The 25,534-nt window shown below is 45.1% G+C and overlaps 2 protein-coding genes across 2 annotated transcripts in view; both read right to left on the bottom strand.

Moving 5' to 3' along the window:
- The window catches only part of Tango6 (transport and golgi organization 6 homolog), a 175,439-nt gene extending 159,686 nt beyond the window's left edge, over positions 1 to 15,753 (bottom strand). Inside the window, exons 1-5 of the mRNA XM_034522335.3 lie at positions 15,545 to 15,753; positions 8,961 to 9,601; positions 5,575 to 5,691; positions 2,777 to 2,918; positions 1,558 to 1,694 (exon numbers count right to left, since the gene is read on the bottom strand). Coding sequence (XP_034378226.1) covers positions 1,558 to 1,694; positions 2,777 to 2,918; positions 5,575 to 5,691; positions 8,961 to 9,601; positions 15,545 to 15,647 — 1,140 coding nt within the window. The 5' untranslated portion in view covers positions 15,648 to 15,753. The remainder of the gene's footprint in view (positions 1 to 1,557; positions 1,695 to 2,776; positions 2,919 to 5,574; positions 5,692 to 8,960; positions 9,602 to 15,544) is intronic.
- Positions 15,754 to 22,299: 6,546 nt separating this feature from the next.
- Positions 22,300 to 25,534, bottom strand: part of Cdh1 (cadherin 1) — a 66,625-nt gene continuing 63,390 nt past the window's right edge. The window contains exon 16 of the mRNA XM_034522336.2: positions 22,300 to 24,165. Within this exon, the coding sequence (XP_034378227.1) occupies positions 23,956 to 24,165 (210 nt within the window). The 3' untranslated portion in view covers positions 22,300 to 23,955. The remainder of the gene's footprint in view (positions 24,166 to 25,534) is intronic.

Genomic DNA, 25,534 nt, shown 5'->3' with positions numbered 1-25,534 from the left:
TTATTTTCTTTTTTTCTTTCTTTCTTTCTTTCTTTCTTTCTTTTTTTTTTTTTTTTTTTTTGGCTTTTCAAGACAGGGTTTCTCTGTGTAGTCCTGGCTGTCCCGGAACTCACTCTGTAGACCAGGCTGGCCTCAAACTCAGAAATCCGCCTGCCTCTGCCTCCCAAGTGCTGGGATTAAAGGTGTGTGCCACCACCGCCTGGCAAGATTTATTTTTTCTCTCTCTCTCTCTCTCTCTCTCTCTCTCTCTCTCTCTCTCTCTCTCTCTCTGTGTGTGTGTGTGTGTGTGTGTGTGTGTGTGCCTGCTCTTGGGGGCTGGTAGAGAAGGTCAGATACTCTGGAACTGGAGTTACAGGGTTTTGTGAGCTGCCTGATATGGGTGCTGGCAACCAAACTTGAGTCCTCTCAAAGAATAGCAATCACTCTTAAGCATGGAGTCCACCTCCAGCCTAGTTTTTTCTTTTTAAATTGTTACCAAGTTAATTTAACTTATTTAACACTTAGTTCATTTTAGTTTAAAAACTAAAAACATGCACAAGAGATAACCAGATGAAATTTTGGTGAGGCTTTTTCCCCCAATGGTGCAGTCCAAACTCAAGAGATCTACTTGCCTTGACATCCTCAACTCTGGGAGTTTAAGTGTGAGCCACTATGCCCATCCGGTGAGCCACTCTTAAACCTAACAATCATGTTGTATTCGTCCACAGGTTTCTATTCACTTAGTAAGAAGGAGCTGGGGCTGGAGAGATGGCTCAGCAGTTAAGAGCACTGACTGCTCTTGCAGAGGACCAGAGTTTGATTCTAGCACCCACACCAGGCAGCTCACAACTGCCTTATTCTAATTTGGTTTTCTGTTGTGGGGGTACACCACTCTGACCAAGATCACCTGTAGAAAGAAAGGGTTCATTGTAGCTTACAGGTTATACAGTCCATCATCAAGGGAAGCCAAGGCAGGAACTGAAACAGAAGTCAGGGAGGAAGGAAGAATGCTACTGACTGGCTTGCTCCTTATGGCTTGTCAGCTTGCCTTCTTATACAACTGATGACCCCCTACCCAGGGGTGGCACTGCTCACAGTGAGCTGGGCATTCCACAATAATCACTAATCAAGAAAATGCCCCACAGATATGCACAGAGGCCAAGTCCTCAGTTGAGGTATCTTCTTCTCAGGTGACTCTAGTTTGTGACAAGTTGACAACTGGCCAGCAAATACCTGTAGCTCCAGGACACAGGATGATGTGGGTGTGTGCATGCATGTGCACACAGGAGAGAGTGGTGGTACTGGTTGGTGTTGGTCCCCATCAGACACCACAGCTCCCACCTGTAACCCCAGCATTAGAGAAGCTACAGCAGGAGGATCACTCCCAACCTGGGTTCGACATCAAGTTCTGAGCCAGTCTAGCCTACAGCGGCCCTGTCTCAAACAATATAAAAGAGTCACCCACTAAGTAGCAAAATGAAAAACTACATTGCTCTTCCTTCAGTTTCAGAGCATTTGCTGCCCTGTATGTGAATTAGCAGACACACCTGATGCACCAGCAGTAACAAGATGACTTACCTGTGGGCAGATGTCCTTGTAGTAGCTCTCAGGGGAAAGGGACTGCTGAGGACAAGAGGCCAGAATCTTTGCAATCAAGTCACACTTCCTCCAGTCGGCAGCTGTGGCCTCAGCACTGCTCCCACCAGCCGCCCCCGCTGTCACATGGAAAGAGACATCAAACGCTCACAACAGTCCTCACAGAAAGTGCTAGGTGATGGATCTGCCTTAAAATTTGGGATAAGAATGTTTCTTTTTCTCTACAGGAAACACTGTTTTCTATATTTTATTTATTCTGTTTTAATTTCATAAATATATAAAATGTTTTATCAAAGTCCTCCCCATACCCTCTCTTAACCTCTTCTATCTCCCACCAAAAAAATTTTCCTCTGTAAAAACCTCTGAGCTGGGTGTGGTGGTGCAAGCCTTCAATCTCAGTGCTTGGGAAGCTGTCTCTAAAGGGGAAAAAAAGCCAGATGTGGTGAGCCATGTCACAAATTTAAGGCCAGCCTGGTCTACATAAAGAGTTCCATCTTTATGTAGGGTTACATAGAGAAAAGGAGAATTCATTGCTAGTAGCCCTAAGAAGCAATGCTTTTGTAAGTTGAGGGAGAAGGAAATATGGACCGAAGTCCAGTTTTCAAAGATGTATTCATTTTCTATCATTTGTATTATTGTTTAGCTTGCATGATGTATATGCACTGAAAGGCTAGAAGATGCTCTGGGACTGGAGTTACAGATGGCTGTGAACCACCACGAGGTTGCTGGGAACCGAACCCAGGTTCTGGGCAAGAACAGCCAGTGCTTTTAACCACTAAGCCATCTCTCCTGGTCCTTTTATTTGTTTTGTTTTGTTTTGTTTTGAGAATGGGTCTCATTTTGCAAAATGTAGACCAGTTTAATCTCTCTCTCTCTCTCTCTCTCTCTCTCTGTCTGTCTGTCTCTCTCTGTCTGTCTCTCTTGCTCTCTCGCGCTCTCTTTCTCTCTCTTTCTCTTTCTCTCTCTCTCTCTCTCTCTCTCTCTCTCTCTCTCTCTCTCTCTCTCTCTCATCCTGAGTATGCGGAGGTCATAAATGTGCCAACACGCCTGACTTATATCAGCCTCCCATCTGCATGCCTTTGAGCATGCTCTACTGGGGTTGAGCTCAGTGCCTCTTAGGTGCAAGGCCAGCGATTTACCTCTGACTACCTCAAAGGGAAACAGATACTAAAGTAACAGAAACATGTTATTTATTTCTTACCACCTGCTCCTTCCAAAATGCCCCGGACTACTGCCTGAACGCCATTGGGTCTCATCAACCTTTCAGAGAGCAGCTGCCCACATAGACGGCGGAGCCATGCTGGGGCCCGACACCTTAGCTGTGTCTTCACATCTGTACAAGACTGATAAAAAGGGGGAGAGGGGAGTATAAACTGAGCATCAATGAAACAAACGGTATGAAGACACTGTTTTTAATTTTTGTGCTGGGGAGGTAGCTCAGTGGTATATCATGCATTAATATGTACACACACACACACACACACACACACACACACACACACGGATAGGAGGGTACATGTGCAATGCTCCCCTTACTCTCTCCTTTCAGTAACAGTAAGTGAACCCAGGACCTTTTAAGTACCAGGCAAGCTCCCTACCACTGAGCAGAGGCAGGTATATCGCTTGTGAATGAGGCTGCAGCATGCACCACCACACCCAGTCTGCCCAATAATTATTTTTGAGAGAAAAATTAAGGTGGCCTAATGATACAGGCCTATAATCCTAGCTACTTGAAAGGTTAAAGCAGAAGGATTCCCAAGTTCAAAGCTTGTCTAGGCTACAAACCTAACTCAACACCAGCCTGATAAGTTATCAAAACTGCCTTAAAAGAAAAAAGTAAGCTATCTTAATGCCAACAATGTATATTAGAATATTTTCCAAACAAAGATGCCGAGAACTATAGTAACAGCTTTAGTTTAAATTTCTTGAGCTCAGGCTGGAGAGATAGCTCAGTGGCTAAGAACACAGACTGCTCTTTCAGAGGACCTGTATTCAATTCCCAGCAACCACGTGGTGGCTCACAACCATCTGTAATGGAATCTGATGCCCTCTTCTGGTGTGTCTGAAGAGAGCAATGATGAACTTATACACATAAATAAATAAATCCTTAAAAAAATTTTTTCTTGAGCTCAAATTATTCCATTCAAAGCATAAGGTACCCAAATACTTTTGTCAAAAAATAAATATATTTTTTGACAGAAGCCAATAGCCAAATTTTAGTTAAGAAACAAAACCTCAAGACCAAAAGGATGGCTAATGGGTAAAGGCACTTGCCACCAAGCCTAATGTCCAGAGTTTGAGGACAGAAGGGGAGGACTGACTCCTGCTGCTGCTGTAGGACCTCCCTCCACATGCACCTATGGCATGCATGATATGGCATACACGCCCTACTCCCCACAAAACAAAGAAATGTAATTGAAAAACTAATACAGAGGCTGACTGTGGTAGACTAGGTTTTTTTGTTCGTTTGTTTGTTTGCTTTTGAGACAGAGTTTCTCTATGTAGCCTTGGCTATCCTAGAACTCTCATTGTAGACCAGGCTGGCCTGGAACTCAGAGATCCACCTGCCTCTGTCTCTGCCCCTGCCCCTGCCTCTGCCTCTGCTTCTTGAGTGCTGTAATTAAAAGTGTTGGCCACCTCTGCCGCCACCTCCACCACAGACTATTTACCTAGCATGTATGAGATCCTTGGTTCAATCTCTTAGGTTTGTCACAAATACAAAGATCCAAAACCAGGTATAATGGCTCCTGGCACTTAGGAGGCTGAGGTGAGAAGAGAGCCACTAGTTTAAGGCCAGCCTGGGTACAGAGTAGCTGCCCTAAACTATAGAGTGAGACTTTGTCTCAAAACAAATATATGAACTGAGGAGGTAGTTAGATGGCATAATTGCATTAGCTGCTCTTAGCAGAGGCCCTGGGCTCAATTCCAAGCATCTGTTTGGTGGCTCATAACATTTACAACTTCAGTTCCAGGATATCCAAACCCGTTTTCTGACCTCTGCAGACACTAGGAAAGACACAGGCAGACAAAACATTCACACTCATCAAATAAAATCTTTTTTAAAATTATAAAAAAAAAAAAAACAAATATACATATGTTTATATCTTTCTATAGGGCATACATAGTATACACACTTAGAATTCCAGAACTCAGGAGCTAGAAGGCAGGAGGACCACAGGTGCAAAACTAGCCTGGGCTACATAAGACTGCCTCAAAAACAAAACAAAAATACACGTGACTCTGTGTCTCTGTGTGTGTGTGTGTGTGTTCACATTTAATTGCCATAAGCCTTTAAAATGTGATTGTAATCCTGGGAAAGTATGCATCATTAACAAAAAAGTCTTAAATTATCCTGAAGGTTAATGTCACTTTGTTTTATAAATACCATTTAATGATCTAATAAATTAAGAGTAGAGTGCAGTGGCTTATACCTACAATCTCCATACTTGGGAGATAGAAGCAGTCTAAATTCAAACTATCCTATAAGGGTCTGGAGAGATAGCTCAGCACTTCAGAGTACTAGCCACTCTTCCAAAGGACCCAGGTTCAATTCCTAGCACCCACATGATGGTTCACAACCACCTTTCACCAGTTTAACTCCAGGAGATCCAACACACACTACTGGACTCTCTGACACTAGACATAGACACAGTGGTACAGAGACAGACATGTAGGCAAAAGGATAAATACCAATAAAACAAAGTACAATCATAGGCTATGTATGGTAGTATGCCTTAATCCTATCACTTGGGAAGCAAAGATAGGCACATCTTTGTGAGAATTCCGGGCCAATCAGGACTACATAGAGAAACCCTATCTACAAACTACTACTACTATTAGAAAAAGAAGGAGGAGGAGGGAGAAGAAGAGGAGGGAGAGGAGGAGCAGAACAGCAAAGTTCAACTAGATGATTTTATAGGGAACAAGCCAGCTAAGTTTCCAGGCAAAGGAGACAGCACCACACCGCCATTCACACACCAGGCCCTGAGGCCTGAGTACCTGGGGTGGTCCTCCCTGGAGGATAAGTAATTCCCGGACAGCTAATGGCTGATAGACTTGATCCAAGATGTCTCTCAAGGCCCGTCTTGATAGGGTTCTTTCCTCTTCTGTTAAAACCTAAAAGAAATGTGCACTTTCATGGAATACAGAGCAGGCAGAGAACAGAAGGTAATATTTCAGTACAGCTTGAGTGGAGAGGAGGAAGGCTCCCTCTTATTTCCTTCTATGTGGAGGAGGCTGTGCTATTCGAACACTCGTGGTCCTCTCTCCATCCCTCGCGCCTCCATTCTGGGCAGGAGCTGTAACTTCCTTCCTGATGATTATGGGATACACCTGCTTACTGTCCAGTGAGTGCACACCCGCTCAGCTTGCTCCTCTTCTCTCCATGGGAGAGAGACAGAGCAGAGGTGTATCCCTGCCATGGGGGAGATGGCAGGCGCCACCGTTTCCAGGGCTCCTGAGATGGGATGAGCAGTAAGTGTCTCCGACTAAAGTGTACTGGTACAGCTCCATCTTTATTTAAGAGATCTCTCCTCCACCTTTGTGGGTTTTTTAAAGATTTATTTATCTATTTATTATGTACAGTGTTCTGCCTGCATATATCCCAGCACACCAGAAGAGGGCACCAGGTCTCCTTACAAATGCTTGTGAGCCATCATGTGGTTGCTGGGAATTGAACTCAGGACCTCTGGAAGAGCAGTCAGTGCTCTCAATCTCTGAGCCATCTCTCCAGTCCCCTCCACCTTTGTCTTTATGAACGGTGGTGATATTTTTACTTCATTGTGGAACTGGTTCTCCCTGCACATTTATGTGGGTTCTGGGGATTAAACTCAGGTCACCAGATGTGCATGGTAAATGTCTTTACCACTGAGCCATTCCTGCCACCCCCATATTTTGATTTTTTGTCTCTGACTCTGATGATTTTTTTTTTCATGAATTCAGAACTTGACTCTCAAAGAGCAATGCGAGTTACTTTGGGTACTTTTAATGGCCAACAGTACCAGAACCAGGTAATTATGGCTCACACTCAGGGTCCTACCCATTAATTACCCTGTAGCACACTGAGATGTAGGTGCTATGCAGAGTAGCTTCACAATGTACAGTCATGGGGTGTCCCTGTCAACTCCTAAGCCAGCCTTCATACTTGGGTTCTTTCTACGTTTAGTCTCTTTTCTGAGACCCTTGGGACACTACAGGGCCTCAAAGGCAATCACAAGTCCCTGACCTCAGGCTGCAGGTACTGCTGATACTGCCAGTATGCAGTACCCTGAAGTGAAGACAAATGCTGTTTAGTGACACTGCTTGATCACAGTGGCTTTTAGGTAAATACCTGGGAAGTGGTATGCATTAGTTAGGGTTACTATGCTGTCAGGAAACACCATGACCAGAAGTTGGGGAGGAAAGGGTTTACACTTCCACATCACTGTGCATTATCAGGAAAGTCAGGACAGGAACTAAGGCAAGGTAGGAACCTGGAGGCAGCAGCTGATGCAGAGACCATGAGCTGCTTACTGGCTTACTCCTCATGGCTTGCTCACCAGCTTTCTTACAGGACCCAGGACTACCAGTATAAGCATGACACTGTCCACAATGGGCTGGTTCTTTCCCCATCAATCACTAGTTAAGAAAATGCTCTAGAGGCTTGACTACTGCCTGATTTTATGGCGGCATTTTCTCACCTGAGGTTCCCTCTCGGATGACTCTCGCTGTGTCAAGTGGAATTAATCTGGCCAGCACAAGGTGGGAGAGAGAATACAAACAGGCCAAACAGAAGGATTTTAAGGAACACAAAAGAAAAAGAACAAGGGTGATCCCCGCAGGAGTGAGCCAGCACTGGTGACCCTTGGCCCATTTACATTTTAACAGTAGCTTCTCTGGCTAGCTCTTGAGGCTGGCCCACTAGTTGGAGAACACAGTGGTGTCCCATTTGTAAATCTTAGCTCCTCAGTTATTGTGTGAGCTTGAGTTATATGGAGAGAAAGAACATGTCTATTCTGGTTTGCTTTCTGTTACTGTGACAAAACCTGACCAAAAGCAAGTTGAGGAGAAAAGGGCTTATTTGGCTTACACTTCTAGGTCACTGTCCATTATTGAGTGAGGTCAGGGCAGGAACTCAAGCAAGAACTAAAGCAGAAACCATGGAGGAGTGTATGTACTAGGTAGCTCTCTGGTCTCTGCTCAGCTAGCTTTAGTGTACAGCCTGGGACTACCTGCCCAGGGATGTCACAACCCACAATGGACTGGACCCTCCCACATCAACTATTAATGAAGACAATTCTCAGTCACAGATATCACCAGGGGCAAACCTTACCTGGGCAACCCTTGAACTGAGACATCCTTAAATGACACTGGGCTGCATCAAGTTGACAGCTGTAGCTAACTAGGACAATGACTCAGGCTTCTGTAACCTCCACACATATTCTGTGCTCCAGATACCAACTAGTCTCCCAGCAGTCCCCATCCGAGTACTAACGAGGTGCAGCCATGCTTAGCCTCCAACTACCAGACAAGATCCAGTGCATGAGGTGGCATGGCCATGCAACAGTGACTGAGCTTCTCCATCCTTTATCCCATGGGACCTCCTGACAAAGAAGGCATGACTTTTAACTGTTTTCTGAACTAGCACTAATGGGAACTGGTTTAGGTACTTACAACACTTCATCAGTACCATGGCGGCCATCTTCTAAGGCTTAAATTATTATATTCATTTTATAAAAGGGCGGGAGAGATAGCTCAGCAATTAGGAATTCTTGCTGCTCTTTTAGAGGGCCTAAGTTCAGTTTCCAGCACCCATATCTGGGTGGCTCACAATAACCTATAATTCCAACTCCTAAGGTCTGCACACGTAGGCATATACACTCACAGGGACATACTATACATATAAATAAAAAATAAGTTAAATAAAAAAGGAAAAAAGTTGGGTGGTAGTGGTGGTGCACATTAATCCCAGAACTTGGGAAACAGAGATAGGCAGATCGCTATGAGTTCAGCGTCAACCTGGTCTACAGATCAAGTTCCAGGACAGCCAGGGCTTCACAGAGAAACTGTCTCCAACAAAACAAAAACAAACAAGAAGTGAGGGAGAACAGATGTTCCAAGAAATAGCCTGAAATAGCTGTCCCACAGAATGATACAGGCAGACAAAATAGTAAAATGACAGCTCTCAAATTGTGCAGAAGGCTAGCCCCCAGAGAATGAAACCCTCATACCCCTTCTCCCAAAAGATTACAGGTCACAACTCTGGGTGTGCTTTGGCATTAGACAGAAATTCTGTATCTTTCAGTCAGCTCATTTCTAACAAACTAAGAAGTGCCTTTCAGAATCTGACACAAATATACATGCTAGCATTCATATTCCCTCCACCCACGCCCTCTATGTATATTTACCTCTTCCGCAGGTACTGGTGGTTTTCTTTTGGTTGGGCAGAATCCCAGCTGGCATAGACCTGCTGCAACATCCCCAAAATGGCGGCAAAAAATCAAGCTCCCCAGAGATGCATGCTGAGCCAGGTCAAGGAGGACCCTGCAGCAGATGTACAGTCTCCGGGTGGCATGGGGAGCAGCGTCCAGACGTACAACATCCTGAACCACAGCTCCAAACTCAGTCCTGTCTCTCAGAGGGACTCCCACGCCAGGCATGAGGTAGGGGCAGACACCCAAGGTGACTACAAACTGCAGAACGGACTGGAAGGTCTTCTGTTGGGAGACGCTGAGCGTATCTGGACTGAGGGCAGGGGCAGCTTCTGGAGTCCTGGGGTTAGGTTTGCCAGGATTGAAATCAGCTACAAGGCGGGTCATGATTTCCTTCAGACAGAGCAGCAGCAACAAGGTTTGAGAGGTGAACCTCCAAGTGACGTCCTCAGAGCTCTGCGGCCACTCAGCCTCATCAGCAATTTCATCTCTTAGGGCCCCAAGGTTCTTCCATCGAGCATCCTTCAGAAACTTAGCCTCCAACGCAGACAGGTTAGAGTTAAGAGTCTCCAGTAGGACATCGTGTTTTGTGTTCTGCAGTGAACTGGAGCCTGATCCTTTTGAAGTGAGAAGGGGAAAAATGAGCAAAGAAAACAGATGACACTTCCTTCTGTATGGAACATATCGCCCACTCCAGCCAGTGAAGATGGGAAAACTAGGGGTGCTGTCTATAAGACTGTTAGGCACATCAAATATTCTTTTCTGTGGGAAAGTCATTCTTGTGGTGCTGAGGACCAAACCAAGGGCTTTACACATGCTATGCAAACGTTCTGTCATTGAACATTGATCCTAACCCCAAACCTTAAGGAAAAAAAAAAAAAAATCTCTGGGTTGACAAGATTCATCAGTGGTAAAGAATTCACCAAACTGAGCTCCTTCCCCAGAACCCACAGGGTGGAGAACAACTCCTGCAAACTGCCCTCTGACCTCCACATGCATGTGGTGGTGGCATGTATGTGCCCACGCCAACATGACCATATACACCCATACAGGAATAATGAAATAAAAAATTTCAATCTATGGTAGATACATAGTATTTTGTATGCATTTACCCAAACTGTACACCAGGAAGACTGAACTATTATAAACCATGGACTTGGGTTAATAACCATGTATGCATTCCTCATCACATTAAAACATATTACTAATAGCAGAACTGGGATTCAGGTGGATAATGAAGCAAGCATACGGAAAATTTTCAATCTCCTCTTTTTCTCTAAACCTCAAGATGTAATCAAGTGTATCAGAGCACTTGGGAAGCAGAGGCAGGGGGATGCTGAGAGTCAGGCCACCCTGGGGTTGTTACAACAACAACAGAGCACACATACACACACACAAACACACACAGAGAGGGGAAGGGGGGAAGGGAGAGGGAGGGAGGAGAAAGGGAGAGGGAGGGAGGAGAAGAAGAGGAAGACGGAGAGGGAGAGGAAGGGACAGGGAGAGGGAGACGGAGAAAGAATCAGAATCAGGTAACACTAGCATCTAGAGAACACTCTGTGTGTGTGTGTGTGTGTGTGTGTGTGTGTGTGAGAGAGAGAGAGAGAGAGAGAGAGAGAGAGAGAGAGAGAGAGAGAGAAATTGAAAACAGGAGTTTAAAACACCAGTTGTCTTTCTCAGTCACTCTCTAACTTATTTTTTGAGACAGGGTCTCTCTCTGACCCTAGAGCTCACTAATCTAGCTAGCCTGGCTAGTCAGGAAGCTTTAGGGATCCCTGTGTCTTCGTCTTCCTGACTCAGATGAGTGCTGGGATCTGAACTCAGATCCTCAGTCTGCATAGCAAGCCCATTACCAAATAAGCCATCTGCCCTGCAGTTTGTCTTTCTTCACTTATTTACATTTGAAATTATTCTATAGTAAGTCATACTGCTTGTGTACATAAAAAGCTATTTAAAGGTTATAAAACTAGGGCTGACCAAACCAAGTATCATAGCCCACGAGCATTAAAATATGGTTCCTTCAACAAATGCACACCTCAACAGGAAATGTGAGCTTGTAACTGATAGTAACCATTCAGATTAGCAACTAATCTCTACATGACTCCCTATGATTTTTTATCCAATTTTCTGTGGCCAAAGAGGCAGTGATTTTAAAGCAAGAGCTTAGTGGAGTGTTGAAGTCGCTGTGATACAGCAATCTTCACTGCCCTCTACTGGCCATAAATAAAATAACTCAAAATGGTCTCCTTTTCTTTCTTTTTTTTTTGGGGGGGGGGGGAGGTTGTTTGATGGGTATTGTTTGTGTTGTTCTTGTGGGTTTGTTTTTGTTTTTTTGAGACAGGGTTTATCTGTGTAGCCCTAGCTGTCCTGGAACTTGCTCTGAAGACCAAGCTGGCCTTGAACTCACAGAGATCCATCTACCCCTGGAATGCTGGAATTAAAGGCATGGGCCACCTGGCTTGGCTCCTCTTTTTCTTCAGCAGTAAACCTCACATCCTTCCCCCAAATGGCAGCTTAGCTTTGAAACAGGGTCTTGATGTTTCAAGCCCAGACTGGTCTCTGCTTCCTGAGTGCTGGGATTAGAGGAACCATGTCTGACGAGTAGTGAGAATTTTGATTTCTTTAAAAACTCGGTTATGTTATATGAATATATTTTTTGTTTTTATCACTGGTGTGGGATATGGGACTGCTTCAGTTTGTCTACAGCTGTTAACCATGATTGTCTCATGCTCTAGGAGGGGTATGATCTTTGTCAGAGGCAGACAGTTTAATTCTGGAGACTCTGGAGAAAGTATAAATACCAGAGCCCCAGGAAGAGTGGAAAGAGAAGGTGGCTGCTGCAACCCCTACCCCAGCCCACCATCCTGACCCCCTCCCCCACCCTCACTTCTCCTAGTTGCTGTTGTGGTTTGACAGAAGAAGTTGGAGATATTATGATGATGAAGATTGGACTTGCTCAAGGAACCCAACAACCCTAATCAGCAGGAAGTGACCTATAAAGGTCTCTGTCCCCTTTCCCCTCTTAGCTCCTGTCTCTCCTACCTCAGGGAGTGATGGGGAGTCGGAAGAGGGGTAGAGGTATAAGAACCCAATAAAACAATAAACACACCAACACTGATGCTAAAGCAGCGGTTCTTAAAAGGTGGCATGAAGAACCCCGACCTCAAGAAGTCTGCAAGGAGAAAAGGATTCCCTAATAACAGCTAGTTTGCATCTACTGCTTTGATAAACACAATGACCAAAAGCACCTTGGGGAGGGCAGCGTTTCTCTGGCTTACAGCTTAAAATCCATCATCTAGGAATGCCATGGAGGAACTGAAGCAGAGACCATGAGGAATGCTGCTTACTGGGCTTGCTCCTCATGGCTTGTTCCCTTTCCTTTTTATAGAACCCTGGACCACCTGCCCAGGCACTGCTCACAGTGTGCTGGGCCTGACCCCATCAATCATTAATGAAGAAAATGCACCGCTGAAACGCCTACAGGCCACTCTGATCAAGGCATTTTCTCAATTAAGGCTCCCTCTTAGCAAAGGACCCTAGATGTGTTAAGTTGACAAACAAAACAACCACAACAAAAACCCTACCCTCACCAAAAAAAGAGCCAGATGACTGGTACAGGCATTCAATCTGAGAACATGGGAGGCAGAAGTAAGCAAATCCCCAAAGTCTGAGGCTAGCCTGTTCTACAAAGCAGGTGCCAAGGGCATAGAGCTACACCCTGTCTCAAGCGCACGTATGCATGCATGCACACATGTGCACACACGCACACACGCGCTCACGAACACACACACACACACACACACACACACACACACAGTCTGCAGGAGTAAACTAAACTGGTACAGCATGTGTAAGCACAGACCTGGGATTTGATCCCCAACACCAAAACCAAAGAACGAAACAGTCAGCTTGGTGGTGCACACCTGTAACCCCATTAATCAGGAGGCTGAGGCAGTTATTGCCATTAGTCTGAGTCCAGCCTGGACTACACGGAGAGTTCCAGGCCAGTCTGGGCTATAATATTCCAAAAAAAATTTTAATGAAAACAAAAAAGACAGAAAAGAAAAAACACATCCAGATCCACATAGTATACAACAGTCTAGATATACAACAGAGTATAATTTTAGGGGGCTGGAGAGACGGCTCCATGGCTGAGAGCACTTAGCTCTCTCTCACAGAACCAGAATCTAGTTCCCAGTGCCCACATAAAGGGGTTCACACCCTCATATAACTCCATCTCCAAAGGGTTTAATGCCTTCTTCTGATCTCCATGGGCACCCACACACATGTACAAAGATACACATACATACACATAAATAAAAATATAATAAGTCTTCTTTAAAAACAGAGAATTTTAGCACACTATTCCTTTTCAAACAGGCAGGAATGCTTGGGTTCGTGTGAGTTACATGAGCGTGTGTATATGACTCACTCCCATACCCTTGGAGGTTAGAGAGGGCCTTTCACAAGGGATGCATATGACTTTTGTAATAATTTCTTCTAGGTTTTGTTTATTTAACCTGTTCTCCAGCCAGGAATAGTGGTACATGCCTGTAACCCAAGCACTGGAAAGTTTGCAGATGTAAGATTGCCTTGAGTTTGAGGCCAGCCTGGGCTACAGTGCTAGATCCTGTCTTGAAAGGAAAGAAAATAAACAGTGGTGTAGCTGTAGCTCAGCTGGTAGACTGATTGCCCAGCAGGCAAAATGCCCTAGGTATGATGCCCCAGAATTACATAAACGGTGACGGTGCAGACCTGTAATCCCAACACTCAGGTGACAGAGGTAAAAGAATCAGAAATTTAAGTTCATAATACAGTACAGGAATTAAAGATCACCCTTAGTTATGTGGGTAACACAGGACACTATCTAAAACAGGGGGAAAAAATCAAAACCAAACCAACCTAATAGCTACAACTACTGAACAAGGGATCTCTCTGTTAGTAAATTTAAAACAAAACAAAACCAGAAAACACAAGTTCAGTTCCCAGCACCCATGTCAAATGCCTCACAACCACCTGTAACTCCAGGGGGATCTGACACTTCTGGTCTCTCTGGATAACTGCATTCACACATACATACCCACACATACATGTTATTAAAAACAAAATAAAGGTTATTTTCATTTAATATGGAACATGGAGGGATGGTTCATTGGGTAAGACTACTTTCTGCACTGGAGGGGACTGGGGTTTGGGTCCCAGCACCCATATGACAGCTCGCAACTGCCTGTAACTCCAGTTCCAGACAATCAGACAGCCTCTCCTGGCCTCTGCGGGCTACTGCATGCACACAGTACATATACACTCACTCGCAGAAACAGGCGCATACACACATAAAACCTGTATCCTGCCACTGACTCTTAATTGGGACAATATTTTCCATGCTTTTAGTGAAGGAGCTGAGCGTTGCCACATACTTGTTTTACTTTAGGCAATTTCCAATGTACGTGAGCCTTGGTTCCTTCTTCTGCAAAAATGAATGCTATTAATCCTTCTCTTAGGAGACTGCTGTGGGGACTAAATGATACACACATAAATGGACTATGGGGTTTGGCACTTAGCAATCATCTACTATTAATTTCTTTTCACATCACACTAGTATGGTGTAATGTTTACAGCTGTTGTTTGGGGGTCGACATTTGAGACTGAGTGTTCACCTCATGATCATACATGTGCCTTTATCTTGGTAATTCTACATGCACCCATACATGATGTATTTATAAGTAGGATATTATTTTCTTACACCCTTGTACATTTCCAGATGCCATCAGAAGTTCTATTCTGAATCACTTGGTTTAGTCTGACAAGGAGATCAGGCAGAACTGAGTTCTAGAACCATGGTCTTCCCCCTAATATAATCACGTGATTTTGGGTGTGAGTTCCAAGACATACCTTAACTATAAAGTAATACCCTGTCTAAAAACAGGAAAGGGGAGGGGCGTGAATAATGATGCTTGCCTTTAATCCCAGCATTTGAGAGGCAGAGGCAGTCAAATCACAAATTGGGTTCAACAGTATGGGAGAATGCAAGGTTTCACTATTCCCAAGGTCCCTTCAAATACCAAATTGGGAAGTCAACTCAGCACAAGAGATTAAAAGTGACTGTGCATCTCAGATACCAAAATGGAAACCCTTAAAAATCTTCCTCAAATTCAGCCAAAATGTCCCTGCTTGGCATCTCTGGCCACTTGGCATTTTCTACAAATGAGCGTGCACACCAGGCTCAGAGCCCTCAAGCGGTTGGAACATCACATTGCATCTGTCTGAAGGTGTCTCCAGTCTCCGAGTCAAGAGCGGCGCGGGAGCAAACAGCGGACCGAAGCCCCGGGTCAGTGAGGCGCCCAACGGACCTCTGCGAGCATCAGCATTCAGCGGACCGCAGGCCCTCCTGGAGCTTTAGTTTCCTTAAGTTTTAAGCGAGACTGCACAAGGCCCAAACGCTCCCGGGAGTGGGATGGAGTTCCCGGGAGGGCCTGAGAGAAACATGCAGGGGCAGCCAGGGCGAGCCCGCGACCCCGCGAGCCTCAGGTCCAGCCCCGCGCCGAGATTCGTCCTCTCACCTCCCGGACTCAGCAGCAACTTCAGCGCTTCCAGAATCTGCTCCAGACCACATGTCTCCGGAACGCCACTCCGCGCAGCCGCTGCCGGTCGGGAGGCCGCCATGATTGGAGTGGAGCAAGTCACTTGCGAAACGTTAAAACGCCCTACTGGACCAGCGCGGCCGCCATTTTGAATGTGGCGGAGGCGTGTCCTCCGATGGAGGGCGGGGCCCAAGGCCTGGGCGGGGCCTACTCTGTCTAGAACGCCCCTTCTCTGGGAAAAAAAAAAGAAACAAAATACAGTTTCTTGTGTTGTTCTGGCAGAGCGCCCCAGTGCAATTCCCAGCATTCATATCAGACACCAGCCTGCAAACTCAGGTCCCACACCTCATACCTACATAGCAAGTTCAAGGTCACCCATGGACTCTGAGAGACCCTGACTCAAAAACAAAAGAAGAAAGAACACAAGTAGTCTTGCATGGTGGCCCATGCTTCTAATCTCAGTTGCTATAGAGGCTATAGGAGGAGGATCACATGTTTAAAACCAGCGAAGGAAGCTTAGTGAGACTGTCTCAAAGCTATGAAAGGCTAGAAATGTTATCCAGTAATAGAGCACACAACCAGGAGTTCAGTCCTCAGTACTTGAACCAGAGGGTGGGGGAAGGAACAGAAATAGTTTCTTGTACAAAAAATTAATACACATTTCAGTATGAAAAGTTTCAACTACTGAATGAAACACAATAAAATAAGGTTGACAGATGTACATAGAGCCTGAAAGAGAAGCTCACACCAGTGACACCAGCGTTCAGGGAAGCTGAGGTGACAAGACCACAGGTTCATAACTTTGTCCCCCAAAGTAACAATAACAAAAAAACATTCAACTTAGTATTACTGATTTTCTTTTTGTGACATTTAAAAATAAATATACACAGAGCTAGAGAGAGATGGATCTGTGGTTTAGAGTATTTGTTGCAGAGGACTCAGGTTTACTCCCCATCACCCACAGGCTCACAGCCTTGCATGACTCCAATTCTAGGGGATCCAATACCCTCTTCTGGCCTCCAAGATGACCAGCCACACATGTGGGGCACAGACACACATACAGGCAAAGTACTCATAACTATAAAATAAAATAAATAAATCTTTAAAAATCTAAAAATAAATATACACATACACATATGTTCTGTGACTGTGGTAGCTACAAATAGCCCCATTGGTATATGTTGGTTTTGTTAGGTGATGGAGATTAAAGCTAGAACCTGTAGTGCATGCTCTCTGCCAATAAACTGCACTGTCATTGCCAGCAGTGAGGCCTTGAGAAGTCCTTAGTAATGTTCCTCTTTGTCCTATTTACATGGCTGCTGCATTACTAAAAGATCCATTTTATACTAAAACCATAACCCTTTCCCCCATTACTATTTATATGGAAATGAAACTAACTTTGAGATTCAGATAATTATTGAAAGGTTTTTTTTTTTTCCATGTCTGTAATTCCTGATGGGACAGTTGCAGATCTCAGGACAATGTTGTTGGTTGCTTGCTTGCTTGCTTGTTTTTCGGGGGCTGTTTGCTTGTTTGTTTGAGACAGGGTTTGGGGGTGTAATAGCCCTGGCAGTCCTAGAACATGATTTGTAGACTAGGATGACCTCGAACTCACAGAGATTCATCTAAGACATGTGCCACCATGCCTGGCTCAATGCTAGGATCTTTAAAATTAATTTTTTGTTGTTGTTATTTTTTTGAGACAGGGTTTCTCTGTGTAGCACTGGCTGTCCTGGAACTCACTCTGTAGACCAGGCTGGCCTCAAACTCAGAAATCCGCCTGACTCTGCCTCCCAAGTGCTAAAATTAAAGGCGTGCACCACCACTGCCCTGCCCAGTAAAATTAATTATTTTTAGTTAATTTTTATTTATAAGGAATAAATCATCATGACATCTTTACCCCACATGCACGACAGTCTTTTCTTATATGCCCCTCACACACACCCCAGCCCAGGGCTCCCACTGTCCATCTTTACCCCTCCTACTGATCCTCTTCCTGCCCCGGGTCGATGCTTTTGGGAATGCAATGTTTAGCATGCCTGCCCCTCTCCAGTAAACACTCATCACTGCACTCAGGAGGCTGAAGCAGGAGGAAGAAAAGGAAAAGGAAACAACACATCAAAACCCAATCTTGGTCTTCTATCACTGCCATTTCCCATCTCAAGATCTACTGTGGAAAATGTTCCTCGACCCTCCCTGGGGCACACTGGAACATGGTTGACTCCTGCCCTGACAAATGAATGGCTAGAAGTCTGGAGGCAGAGCTACTTCATATGTAGTCTCAATCATGAGGAAAGACGCTTTCTGTATAACTCATTCCTCAGAGCTAGGTAGGTCTGCCCCCTCGTGTTCTATGCCATTCCTCCGCGTTCTAACCCAAACCCATCCACTTTCCAGCCTTTAAAATGAAAAGAAAACATGGTCACAAGGCTACGGAGAGAAGTTTAAAAGAACTGTTGTCAGTCACTGCCAAGGTGGGGTAAAAGGATTGAGCTCACTTCCTGGTTTGAAAACCCACCAAATCCCTGAGCTGGAAATGACCCCCCTCCCCCCAACCCCCTCCTCCCCAAAGTGAGCCTCCTGCTCATTCCCTTTGCTTATTGCCTGAGCAGAGGCACACTACCCTCTTCCCTCCTTCCCCTATAAACCTTTTGTATGAGGTTTGTTGTGTTGTGTAAGCTTGTGGTAGTCCTTGGCTCCCGACTGCCAGGGAACACTTACCTGCAATATTTGCAACAGGGAAAAATGTTTACTGAATGGTGTCTCTCTCTCTCTCTCTCTCTCTCTCTCTCTCTCTCTCTCTCTCTCTCTCTCTCTCTCTCTCGGTTTTTTGAGACAGGGTTTCCCTGTGTAGCCCTGGCTGTCCTGGAACTCACTTTGTAGACCAGGCTGGCCTCGAGCTCAGAAATCCACCTGCCTCTGCCTCCCAAGTGCTGGGATTAAAGGCGTGCGCCACCACTGCTCGGCTAGGGTCTCAGAGTTTTTATATACAAGAGACTCTCGGACTTCAGGGTTACGTGACAGGGAAGGTGACAAGGGAAATCGTCCTTCAAACACAATGCGGTTTGTTCGAGAGCTCTTCAGACCTTTATGGTGCTATCAGGTGTTTTCACAAACTGGCCACAGCTGTCTGGGAATGCTTAATTGCCCTCCTCTCATAGTCCAAAGTATGGATGGCACTTATCTCTTCAAGGATGTTTGGTCTTTGCTTTTCCCAAGGACAGGAGCCACCTGCACTGGGAAGTATTTAGCCATCTATTAAAGAGGGTGCCAGCCTCGGCGACACGGAGGTTGAGAGTTGTTGCTGTTTGTTCCCAAGCTGGCATTTGTCTTCATTAGGGAGTGCCACTATGAAAATGGGGATAGCAATATTTCTGCGCCAGGCCACGCCTTCTCTGAGAAGCCAAGTGTCGAGAAAGAGCAAGGAGGAGGGAAAACTCTGCAAGCGTCCAGAAAAGCGCAGAGGATGGCTGCCCTGCCTCTTCACTGGGAAAAATTACTAAAAGTGATTGAAGGTTGTTCGATTTAGTGAGGCCAGAAGGGTTCTTGCGCTCAGCAGGCTAAGTCAGTATTGCCCGAGTTCGAGGCCAGCTGATCTTCATAGAGAGCTCAAGAACAGTCAGAGCCACTTGTCTTTTAAAGGTGGGTGGGGGGCAGCAAGATGGCTCATTAGATAAAGGTGGTTGTCACCAAGTCTGACACTGACTCCGATACCTACAAGGTCCCATGACTTCGTCATGCACAACCATCCGAACTGTACACACACTGAAGAAATCATATCACAAATAAATGTAGGTTTTTTTTTTTTTTCATTTTAAAAAAGGGAAATGAGCCAGGCAGTGGTGGCACACGCCTTTAATTCCAGCACTTGGGAGGCAGAGGCAGGCGGATTTCTAAGTTCGAGACCAGCCTGTTCTACAGAGTGAGTTCCAGGACAGCCAGGGTTATACAGATACACCCTGCCTCGAACAAAAACAGGAAGAAAAAAGAGAAAAAAGGAAATAAAAGAAAAAGAAAAGGGAAAGTTGTATCAGTAAGGGCTTGTCTCACAATCAAAAAAAAAAAAAAAAAAAAAAAAAAGTTTGACTCCTAAAACCCACATTAGAAAATAAGCTAGAAAAAGCTGGTGTGCACACTGGATCCCTGGAGTCTAGTCTACTTGGTAAATTTCAGGCCAGTAGACATCCTCTATCAAAAAAGCAAATAAACAAAACAAATAAACAGGGCTAGAGAAACGGCTCAAAGGCTGAGGACTTGTTGCTCTTGTAGAGGCCTCAGGTTTGGTTCCCAGAACCCACATGGTGGCTCACAACCATCTGTAATTTCAATTTTAGAGGCTCTGATGGCTGCTTCTATCCTCCACAGGTACCAGGTGTGTACACATAAAATAAAACAACCTAAAAGAGAAATTAAACAAAACACCCATACACATAAAATAAAATGATCTAAAAGAGAAATTGAACAGCCAGGCAGTAATGGTGCATGCCTTTAATTCCAGCAGGCAGAGGCAGTGGAGGCAGAGGCAGAGAGGCAGAGAGGCAGGGAGGCAGGGAGGCAGAGGCATGCAAGATCTCTGGTCTATAGAGCAAGTTGTAGGACAGCCAGGGCTACACAGAGAAATCCTGTCTTGAAAAACAAAAAACAACAAAACAAGGAGGGGGAGAAAGAAGAGGAGGAAGAAGAGGAAGAGGAGGATGAAGAGAAAAAAGAAAAGGCAAAGAAATTAGAAAACAAATATAAACCTACATTTGAGCTCCCCAGTAATAAATATACTGTTAAACATCTATTACAGCCAATCCTCACAAGAACTACACCCAGAAGACCGGCCCTGTGCAAAGACACATCTGGGGATGTTTAAGATAGACCCTGGGAGGTATTCGTGTAAACTTCATTCCACTGACAGCCATCCAACAAGGAGCCCATTATCAAGACCTGAGGGGCAGCAGCTGCACAAACCATCAAAGTACACAGGGGTTGCTTGTCCCTTGTTTGCTAAACTCAGAACTAACAAAACTAACAGCTTTCAGGGGATCAATGGCTGTCTTACAAGCATGGAATTTCCAGGAAAGATGCCAGCACATTAAGGATTCTTGGGGAAACCATTTTTGAGAGGCATTCGTGATAGGTAGAATGTTTGCGTTTATCTTCAGCAATATCTCCCAGCTCAGACATGCTAGGCTAGCATTCTCCCACTGAAGGACACTGCAGCCCTTACCTCTTCTGTCATCTACGCATCCACTGTCTTGTTCAGAGAACCCGTCCTACATCGAAGAACCTTCCCTGCTGTCTTCTAAGAGTTCTATAGTTTTAGCCATTCTATGTAGCCTTTTATCCATTGAGCAGCAATCAATATATTAGGAAAAGGCAGGCTCAGGTTCATTCCTTTGTATGCCATTAGCCAATCTTCACGCATAGAAAAGACTATCTCCATCCCACCACTGAATGAATGGCTTTGAAACCACTCAAATATCATTTGACCAGATGGCCTAATTAGCTGCTTCTGTCAACCTGATACAACCTAGAGACTCAAATAGTATCACTCAGGTCGAATCGCCTATGGCCAATACAATAAGGGACTGTCTGACCCATGATTAATGTGAAAGGGACCAGCCCACAGTAGGCAGCACCATCCCTAAGCTGGTAAACCTGGACTGGATAAGAAAGCTAGCTGAGACTAGGTATGAGTAATCTGTACCTTTAATCCCAGCACTCGGAGGCAGAGGCACACAGACCTCTGTGAGTTTGGGGCCAGCTACATCTACATAACAAGTTCTACTGTTATCCAGAGCCACACAGTTAAGTCCTTCCTGCCACCTTAAAAAAAAAAAGCAGCAGCAGCAGCAGCCAGCTGACTTGCCATTGGCAAGTGAGCGCCACTCCTCCATGGATTCTGCTTCAAATCCCTGCCCTGACTTCCATCAGTGACAGACTATGACCTGAAAGTATAAGCCAGATAAGCCTTTTCCTCTCCAAGGAGCTTTCAGTCAGTATTTTATCACAGTAACAGAATGACTTTAGGACACCAGTTTTCTAAGATTTGTTTCTGGGCTCCTTCTTCAACTTCAAAGAATAAAGAATAGAGTCAATGCAGGCACGTTCGGGGCTGTAATCCAGCACCCAGAGAACTGAGACAGGATTGCAAGTTCAAGACCAGTGTGAACTACATGGCAGATTCAGGCTCAAGTTTTAAAAACAAAACTCAGGAGCAGGACTCCTGGCCTTTCACCTGGATCCAGTCATTCTTTTTCTGCATTTGCTGTCTTGCTATCTGTCAGTATGTATTTCTGAACCATTAACCACTGTCCTACTACCTTCTAGATATCCTAACCCTTCACCCTTTCAGCACTTGTATCCCAGGAATAAAGGTTCTCCTACAAAACCACATTGCTGTGGCTGCCTAAGAGAACTGTCAGGGGGCTGGAGAGATGGCTCAGTGGTTAAGAGCACCAACTGCTCTTCCAGAGGTCCTGAGTTCAATTCCCAGCAACCACAGGGTGGCTCACAACCATCTATAATGGGGTCTCCCTCTTTCCGGGCCTTGGTACTTACTGCCCCCACCACACACCACATGGATGGGGCTCTGAGTAGTGACCCTATGGAAGCATTTCCTCCCCACGCAGGACCCCAGAGCATGGAGAAGACATTTCAGCTGGAAACTCCTATCTTCAGGATCTGAGTTCATCCTTGTCTTTTTGTCTAGGAATCCCGGCAGAGTCAAACCAAGTGGGCTTCACAACAGTTTAACAAAACTCTTTAATAAAATCCATAAAAATGCATCTTAGAGAACAGTTTCAATTGCTTACCTTTTCCACTCCCCACAAAATACAAAATTATTAGCACCCACACACATACACTCAAACTACATACAAAGGACACTCTATCAACATTACACGATTAAACTACAGAGAAATCAACAGGTTCTCACAGTTGACTGCGGCCATTGTATTCTTCCAAAATTAGGTGAGTGCAGCATTTTCAATGAAATTCTTTCTAGTAGTTATCAAACAGCTGATATTTGCATTTTGAATGAAAGGAAAGTCTCAAGGCCCTTGCTTCTCATTAGAATCGTGAGCCGTTTTCTCATTAGAATCGTGTTTTCTTGCTTCCTGAGAAAATGCACAATTTCTAATAGTCTTATTTATCTTTTTTGGTTTTATGAGACAGGGTTTCTCTGTGTAGCCCTGGCTGTCCTAGAATTTGTTTACTATATCAGGCTGGCCTCGAACTCAGAGAGATCTGCTTCTGCCTCCAGAGTGCTGGGATCAAAGGCGTGTGCCACCCACCCAACATACTCTGGTTTCTATTCATAGTCAGCCAGCATTTTTTGTAGCTACCATTGAAAGCAGGGATGTATTTCCTGGGCTTCAGGGATACCTGAACAAGGATTCCAGCTAGAAAACACTGCTTCAGATACCCCTACTCTTCCAGAAATTCTATGGGATAGAGGCCTAGCCAACGGTGTACCCTCACTGTCAGTGTGTCAACTGGCCTGGTTCACTGACATGCTTGCTGTCCCCAAGTTTGGTTTCTCTCCTTTTCTCTCCTCCATCTTTGGCGGTGGCACTTCCCGTTTCTCTCAGAGAACACCGTTCTTTAGTGTTGGTTTGAAAGAAACCCAAGAAACCAAGTGGCACCCGGAAACCTCCCTGCAGGTTCCGGTCACAGCACTGCGTAGAAAATCAAAGCAACATATCCCACTATGGCGTTCACCTGAGAATCTGAGATGGGTGCAGCAGGCATAACAGTCCCTTTTTTTGTTGTTGTTCTGTCCCTGACACACAACTGAACAAGGAATGCCACTGCAAGTGAGCACTCTGGAGGTGGGGAGGGAACACCACGAAAGGTCCTGGAAACATACACTATCCAGCTCAGGTGCACCCACACCAAGATACCTGTCTCTCATCATAAAAGGGCCCAGGCATTTCTGCATCCTAGAATAGCACCTGGGCAGGGCAACAGAATTCAGGAACATGAGGGGCTATGAGAATACAGAACACAAACACTACCATTGAGGGAAAGTATACAATGTAAAAAATTAGCGAGGGGTGAAGGGCTTGGGGCTGTGTATCTGCTAAGAAAGAAAAGAAAAGAAAAGAAGAGAAGAGAAGAGAAGAGAAGAGAAGAGAAGAGAAGAGAAGAGAAGACAAAAGAGAAAAAAGGCACAGTTCATATCCCAGCACTGTAAAAATAAAAAATAAAATAAGATTTCAACAATCAGTGAAAACCATCCTAACACAGACAGACTGGTAGGGAGACTATGCATCTGGACACTTCTCAGATCAGTCTCTCTTCTACACACTCAGGGAAGGAGCTGAAAGACCACTGACATCATTGTTTTGCATCTCCTAGGGCGCCACACGGGGGGGGGGGGGGGGGGGACTCGCTAGTCCCTAGTCATCCTCGCCGCCACCATACATGTCAGCCAGCTTCTTGAATCGGTTGCCCCACTCGTTCAGATAATCATAGTCCTGGTCCTGATCCGACTCTGAGGAGTTCAGGGAGCTCAGCGAGGCAGCTTCAGAACCACTCCCCTCGTAGTCAAACACCAACAGAGAGTCATAAGGGGGTGCCGTGGGGTCGCTGTCGGCTGCCTTCAGGTTCTAAAGGGAAGAGCACCGTATTTATCACTGTGCATCGGAGGCAAGCAACACCAAAAACATGAAAAAATAACCTGAGAGTAGTTAACCCCTTCAAGGTGTACACACACACACACACACACACACACACTCCAACACAGAAGGACAAGCCAGGATAAGAGGACAGACGCTAAGAGCAATGAGAGTAGTTATACTAATATATACAGATAACAGTTCAGCCCAGATAATCCTCAAAGGATAGATGACAAACTATTATTGTTAAATGTTAATTCTGAAGGGTAAAGTTGGGGATCAGGAATTCAAAGTCATCCTCTGCTACATAGTTCAAAGCCAGCATGGTTCACATAGGAAATACAGAGCCAGCCAGGGTTACAGTGTTTGAATTCTTGGTCCCCAGTTGGGACCATTCGAAGGGTTGAGAGGTGTGTTATTGAGGATAGGTTTGAGGGTTTTTTTCTGTTTTCCTTCGAGACAAGGTTTTTCTATGTAGTCCCTGGCCTCAAACTCCTTCTGTAGATCAGTTTGGCCTAAAAACTCACAGAGATCGGGCTGCTACTTAAGACCTCCCAAGTACAAGGATTAAAGGCGTGGCCTAGGCTTGAGGTTTTAAAAGACCAGTCACCTCCACTTAGCTCTCTGTCTCTCTGCCTCTGTGTCTCTCTCTGCTTCCTGTTTGCAAAAAAAATGTGAGCTTGCAGCTCCTGCTGCAGCTCTGTCTACCTGCTGCAGGCTGCCTGGCTTGATCGTCATGCCACTCTAACCTTCTAGAGCCCCAAATCACTCTTCTGTAAGTTGCCTTGGTCATGATGACTTAGCACAGCCATAAAAAAATTAATTAATACTGAGTGGTGGCGGCCCACACCTTTAATCCCAGGACTTGGGAGGCAGCCACAGGTAGAGCTCTGAGACAAGCCAGCCTGGTTTAAAAAGAGAGTTCAAGGATAGCTGGGGCTATAAAGAAACCCGGTCTTGAAAAACCAAAAATAGAAAAAAAAAAAAAAAAAAAAAAAAAAAACCACCATATAAAATAAATTAATTAATTAGAGAGAGAGAGAGAGAGAGAGAGAGAGAGAGAGAGAGAGAGAGAGAGAGCCAGGCAGTGGTGGCGCATGCCTTTAATCCCAGCACTTGGGAGGTAGAGGCAGGCGGATTTTTGAGTTCGAGGCCAGCCTGGTCTACAGAGTGAGTTCCAGGACAGTCAGTCTTACACAGAGAAACCCTGTCTCGAAAAACAACCCCCCCCCCCAAAAAAAAGAAAAGAAACATAACTAAACCTCAGGATAATGGAGCAGCATGGTAGAAGAGTGTGTGTATATACATATACATGTATATTCTATTATATATATATATATTTTAACAGACTGGGCTGCTG

The sequence above is a fragment of the Arvicanthis niloticus genome, chromosome 18 (genome assembly GCF_011762505.2).
Source record: "Arvicanthis niloticus isolate mArvNil1 chromosome 18, mArvNil1.pat.X, whole genome shotgun sequence".
In the NCBI taxonomy this organism is placed as follows: domain Eukaryota; kingdom Metazoa; phylum Chordata; class Mammalia; order Rodentia; family Muridae; genus Arvicanthis; species Arvicanthis niloticus.
The sequence above is the reverse complement of the archived record's forward strand: the minus strand, read 5'-3'. Positions and strand labels throughout refer to the sequence as shown.